Genomic DNA, 6,513 nt, shown 5'->3' with positions numbered 1-6,513 from the left:
GAGTGAACCTGTGAGGAGCTGCAGGCTCTCAGACATAGGAGACTCAGCAAAGACCTAAAATGAAGTCCTTGTGTGGGAAAACAAGTAATCCAATCACGGAATATCCCGAGTTGGAAATATTTCCATACAGTGCAGTTCATTATCTTTTATGGCTAAAAGTGGTGCGATAAGAAGCATTTTATTTTCCCCAAATTCATAGTTCAGGAATATGGTGTGAAATGTGCCAAACGGTATGAAAATAGAAATTAAAAATTAAGTGAAAAAGTGGTCATTCGGAAATTCTGTTGTAATGCATCTTCCCACCAGGCTCGCACATTATGTTTTTCTTTAAGCTCAGTTTCGTATTTCTTGTGCATATAATTTTCCACAGTCCAACTGGGAGGTGCTTTTGCCCATATGTTGAGCTTCAGGAATAAAAAAAGAAAATAATGAAAAATGTAGAGATGCTATTGTCTCAGCACAGCAAAACTGGTCCAGAACAGCTAAGCTGCAAAATCATAGAACCGTTTAGGTTGGAAAAGACCTTTAAGATCATGAAGTCCAACTGTTAATCCAGCACTGCCAAATCCACCACTAAACCAGTAAAGAATGTGTGATAAGCAAAGCAGTCGCTTGCAGAAAGCTGTCTTGTGGCACAGATGGCATTTCTGCTTCCTGTGGGAGAACAAAAGCACTTCTGTGCAACTCAGTTCATTAGGTTTTATGGCTAAAACTATCCAACAAAATAATCTTTTCCCAAATATATTATTTCTAGTGCTAGTGTGCAAACAAAATTTGCTAAATGAAATTCCTAATCCTTTATTTGCTCCTGGACATGACCTAGGATCCTGTAGAGATTAATTATAGGTCCACAGGAAACTAAAGTTATAGCAAAAGACTATTTTGAAAAACTTTCCTGGAAAGATTATGTTCGTACTGCAGCAAATAAAATATTGTACAGTACAATCTAATAATGTATTGTATACAAGAAATAGATATACACTAATTTTTTAAAACTTAATTGAAAGAGAAGAATCCATCTATTGGAAATTAGTATTATTCTTAAGAAAAAGTACTGAGTGGCCCAAGGTTACTCAAGTGCCATGTATGAAGTTGTGAAGGACCAATAACTTTAGTGTTATAGGCATGTTTAGCATGAAAAGAGTAATACTGTCTCAAACACTTCTTTTATAAACTAATAAACAATGTAAAACTACATGAATATTCAGAAGGAAAGCAGGTGATAATTTCTCTCTGGACAGTCTAGATGTAACCTATAGCTTAATTTTGTTCTCTGTGGTTATCTGAACTGGTCCAGACTTATAGGCTGTGCTCTGTTCTAGCTATTCAATGTCAAACTGTTTCTATACTTCTTGCCTACTGTCATGTCCTTAAAGTCTTCCCTTTACATGCCTTTTTGGTCTTAGGCTAAAAGCAATACAACATTGCTTATAAGCATTCTGAAGTTTAATTTAAAGTGTTCAGAATCTCTTAATAATAATGTATCTGGCTTGCTTTCTTCTTGTGTAATTAGCTACACTTTCTACTTGTTCTTTCAGTTAGTTGTAGGTTTTGTGTTCAGCTTAATGGGATTCACTCTATTGAATATGAGACTGCAGAAAGACACTCTGAGCTTTGACTTCCAGTATGCCATTAAGAGATCAGTGCTGGCAAATGTTAAGTGATTATTCTCACTGAGCTTGGAAACAGTAAATCAGAGATGCAATTGAGATTCATATTCATATGGGAATATTTTTTAGCTTCCAGAGGAGATCCAAGGGCAGGAAGTTGATGCTTAATAGCCAGGTTGGCTTGATGAATATGCCCAGAGGTTTAATGAAACAGTCAGCTCAACTATACAAAAGAAATCATCACACACTGACTTTCTGTTTTGTTGTAGATGAAGCCCTACTTCATCTACCATGTTATAAATGCATGAATCTATACAGGTCCCATCAGAGACTTTTTGTCTGTGTTAATAATTTAATCAACAGACTTATGTTAACAAGTGTTTCCTACCCTAAATTTCTCAGTAACTTTGTGTTGAAGGTGTTATATGGGACTGGTGTTCCACAGCTTTGGAACAGAAATTGAATAACTGTGTGAATAACCTACTATGTTATTGAGAGGAAATGAGTTGCCATGGACCACAATGAATCTGTGAATAACCCTTAAATCCCAACTGTAACAACAGCCAATAATGCCTAACAAGTTAAATATGTGTGCTATGCTTTTAGCATCTTTTTAATAACAGTCATTTGACTATTTAGGCCACATGCTGCTGTAGGGAGAATACACTGGAATTCGAACCAATGCTATCCCTTGATTTATATCAGGTCTTAGTTTACATATGAAGGTTTGTTGGTTTGTAGTTTTGTTTTTGTGTTTGGGGAGAGGGGTGGTTGGTTTTTTTTCTGCTTCTTTTTTTTTTTAACTTAAAATGGCTGGCTTTTGGGGAATTACTTAAGGCTTGTAACATTCCATCTTTAATTTTCCTGTCTAGGCTGTTGTCCGTACTCTTGATCCTTGAAGAGAGGGGAGATCTCAGATATAAGAGATAGAGGGGCCAGAGATCCTATTTAAATACTTTATTTTGAAGCAGTTTGAAGAGTATTTTGTCTTGAAATTGGATTCTTTCTTATATATACATGCAAATGTCCAGTTTCAAAATATTCCATGATATAGTAACAGTGCCCTGATTTAGATAAAGGCTGCAACAACACTTATTAAAATGTTGAAGGTGGCAGAGAAAAGTTATAATTTCTTAAGGTCAGTACTCTTTTTTTCGGTAGGTTTTCTGCAGAATTGAGATAGTTATATTCATATTGAAAATGCAAATGGACAATCTGACAATGTAGCTCAGAACGTGAAGGTTTTTCCCAAATCTTTGGAGATTAAGGGTTTTGTACTTTAGAGCTATAATTTTTAAGATAGATACAGAAGACAAATTGAATTCTGGGAAGATTTCTGCTTAGGCAGTCACCTTCTCTTAAACACCAGCAGCTTTGAAATGAATGTGGAGGTGTGCGTAATATAATGCATCACATACAGACTTTCTTTGGTGCATATGAAATGGTAATTTCAAGGTCTATGTGGATGTTGGGGGTAGGGAAATTTGCATTATTTTCTCCTCTCTCCTGAGTCTGCAACTATCCTCTGGTTTATAGTATTTTTCTTTGGAAACCCTGTTCTGCAGAGGGAAAACCTACATCTCTGAGGCCTAGAAAGAAAAACTGAGGAAGATATCCTCCATGAATACTGCTATGTTTGATTAGCTGATGATATAGTAAAGAGAAGTAAATTGAATGGTAGCAGTTTATGAATTTTAATGTGGTTTTTATTCACATATACTATTTTAGTGTATTTTTAGTTTTCCGTATATAAAGTATGCAAAGGACTGATTAATCAGAAAAGTCATTCTTAAATGTAAATTCACCGAACAAAACCAAATCACATTGCAGCAAATATGGCTAAGAGAAATATTGTTTATTCACAGAGCTTGGATGTGGATATGAGAAGATATGCTTTGGTTTGAAGTAGGTATAAGACAGAAAAATATTCCGAGTATGTGAGTACCATTTAACATACAATGCTCCACTTAATACCAACATTCACTAAACTGTGATGCTCTTAGGGGACACAGGCATATGCTATTCCTGGCTATCTCTGCTTAGCAGCTGCAGGCAACCTCAAAAAGAATTTCAGTAATCCTTGTAACAAACCTATCAGAGCAGGGAATCTGCTGTTCTTTTCTCTCCAGCAACAGGGTCATGGAGACCAGGGCCTGAGGAAACTTAGCTCAGGTTGAGGTGTCCTGAGCTTGATTGAGCCAATCTAACAACTCATTAGCCCTGGAAGGAGGGAGACTTCCTTTTTTACTCCTGCGACAGCTACACTGCGATGACATCATGCATGGCCTCTGCTACCCACTGGGAATCCAGCACACTGATCTGAGGACATTCCCCCTCAACACAAATTCCCAAACCAAAAGCCCTAAATGTTTTCTGTTCCAAATCTGCCAGGAGCAGAAAAGAGTTGAGTGGGCATAGTGGTTTTGGTATCCGAGGAGACAAAGGCAACTGGATTCATGAGAGACCCATGCTGGATTCAGAGAGGCTGCAGAGGGATACTCTTAACTGCTTGCTTATGAACAGTGGGCTATTGAGTGATGAAAAGAGGGGTCTATATACCACTGCCAGAAGTACGGGGCCTCCATAAGGAGTTGGAAAGGAAATCAGTCCTCAAAGCACATTGTCTGAGAGTTCCAGGGAAGGGAAGCGGAGACATGTTCAGGAGAAGACAGATGGAACAGGCATGGGGACTGAAAGAAAGAGCAGAGCTTACAAGGCTGATGAAAGGAGAGGCAGTGGCTGCTGGAGCCATGCTGTCTTCTCTCATCCACTTACCACCCAACACTGGACTCTAAAGACAAGTGGAGATTCAGTGATGGGGTCCCAGCTGCTGGAGGGTTCCTGTGCCAGTGTATCCAGAGCTTGCAGTTCTTTATCCAAAGTAAGCCAAGCCCACTGCAATCTGTCAAAACCCTTTTCCCTCTAAAGTAGTAGGGAAGCTGCTTACACATGTGTCTTATTCTGGTGGTTCCTCCAGCTGTCCATAGATTCAAGATCTTTGGATTCCAGTTGTCACTTGTGTGTTTTGCAGATGAATTCCCAATCAATTTTTAGTCTCTAGGGTGTTGTTCTTTATTTTTGCCTTTCATACTTTCTGCTTCGCAGCTGATCATCTTTTGAGTTGGTTCCAACAATAATTTTCCCAGCATTCATAAAACTTTCTGTCAACAGTACTTTATTCTTAAAGAAAAGAAACTTAAATGGCTTTAATGCCTTTATGTGATCACTGAAGAGACAAAGTTTTGCAAGTGACTTGTGTTCAAGCCTACTATGAGTTAAACCCTAGCATTAACTTCCATCTACCTTCTATGGTTATAACATAGCTCAGATTTGCCGCCCTTTGCCTTCTGTTTACATCTTCCTGTTTCACTCCCCGTTCCTCTGCAGCATCATATCTTCCAGAGGAACATGTTCTTTGTTTGAGTATTACTGCTATAAACTGAAGTCCTGCAGCAGTCTCACAAGGAAGTGATGAATTTGTATAAGAGAGTCAACTGAAATCGGACCATGATTCTACTTTCTATGCTTCATATTTACTTGTGTTACATTACTGCAAATGAAATCACAAGATTGTGAATTTAGTGCTATGTTTCTATGTAAGTGCATTTAAAAATTCGGAGAAAAAACTTAGAATTTGGAATTTTGTCTCTCCCTTTCTATGTAAGGCAAGTATTACTCTAAAATTGCCCAGTTTATGTAAATGATCAAATACATAAAGCATCTGTGTTAGAAGATATACATTCTGCCTTTACTCTGTGCTAGAACGTATCCATGAAGTCTAGAAGTGGAATAAAAATTTTTATTTTTCATTGTTTGTAAGCTTACATAATTCGTATACTCTCTGCCCCCCATTTTATTTGAGGAATGTAAAATTAAAAATATACAGTAAAATCTTTTAACAGTTATTTGTGATGTAAATCTATTATCTGGCTTTATTCTTTAAAGAGCATTAGCAGATGCTTTCCTGTGAAACAAAGGGTAACTAAGGTATGGAATGAAATGATGTAGAGATCTATCTTGGAAATACCATATTTAATATAATTTTAATTTCTTTTATAATCCCACATTTTCATGTAACAGACTGGCCACACATACACTATAAGAAATGGTAAAGCTCACTCTTGTGGTATGGTAAGAGAAGTGCAGAAGCAACAGCCCTTTATTCTTCAGTGATTTTTCTTTGTGTGTAAATAGTAGACGTGACCCTTAAGCATACTGCTTTCTGTAGATGTAGTTGTGATATTTTCATTCTTCTTCTCTTGCTGAACATGGTTACTTTAGTTCTATTTTTCTTTCTGTGGTCTAAGAAACTTTACAGGATCAATGCAGTGCGCTATCAGGCTGCTGGACAGGTATTAATGCTTACAGCACCACTAACCAAAGCTGCTTTGCTAAAACTCACTGGCTTTTCATCAATCATGAAGTTACGAATGCAGCCAATGAAGGAGTTGCGTGTAGTCAGGCTTGTTGTTAGCAGAGACTCTGAAAGAAGCAGATAAAAAAAATTAAAGAAATAAAAATTTAGAGCTCGTGATGACCAAAATCATCAATTTGGTGGCAGAATCTTTTAAATTTGCTACTAACTGCAGCTCTGCTGAATCTTCAGTGGGTCTTTTAAAACACCTGGCTTACTGTCAGTGTAGAGGTCATTAGAGTAAGTATGGTTAGTTATCTACAGTTAGGTAAAAGTCTTGATACCACATTGTCAGCAGAGAGAAAAATTGCATTTTTTGACAACTGCATTTTCTTTTAAGTAAGAATAGATGAATCCCCTTGTCTGTTTTTGTAATTAAACATTACATGTATTGTCATCTGTGTCTGATTTGTTAGTTTGCATCTAATTTGCTGTATTTGCATGGTATTTTTTAGTATTATATCTTGTTTGGTTTTGTGAAGTTCTATG

At 37.1% G+C, this 6,513-nt stretch overlaps 1 protein-coding gene across 3 annotated transcripts in view; it reads right to left on the bottom strand.

Annotated features, from left to right (window-relative positions):
- Nucleotides 1-3,294: 3,294 nt before the first annotated feature.
- LAMA4 (laminin subunit alpha 4) overlaps nucleotides 3,295-6,513 on the bottom strand; it is a 103,330-nt gene continuing 100,111 nt past the window's right edge. For all 3 annotated transcript variants that reach the window (XM_027692939.1, XM_027692948.1, XM_027692955.1), the window contains one exon: nucleotides 3,295-6,092. In XM_027692939.1, coding sequence (XP_027548740.1) covers nucleotides 5,947-6,092 — 146 coding nt within the window. In that variant the 3' untranslated portion in view covers nucleotides 3,295-5,946. The remainder of the gene's footprint in view (nucleotides 6,093-6,513) is intronic.

The sequence above is a fragment of the Neopelma chrysocephalum genome, unplaced genomic scaffold (genome assembly GCF_003984885.1).
Source record: "Neopelma chrysocephalum unplaced genomic scaffold, ASM398488v2 Primary Assembly neopelma1_23, whole genome shotgun sequence".
In the NCBI taxonomy this organism is placed as follows: domain Eukaryota; kingdom Metazoa; phylum Chordata; class Aves; order Passeriformes; family Pipridae; genus Neopelma; species Neopelma chrysocephalum.
Note: the sequence above shows the minus strand (reverse complement) of the source record. Positions and strands in the feature narration are given on the sequence as shown.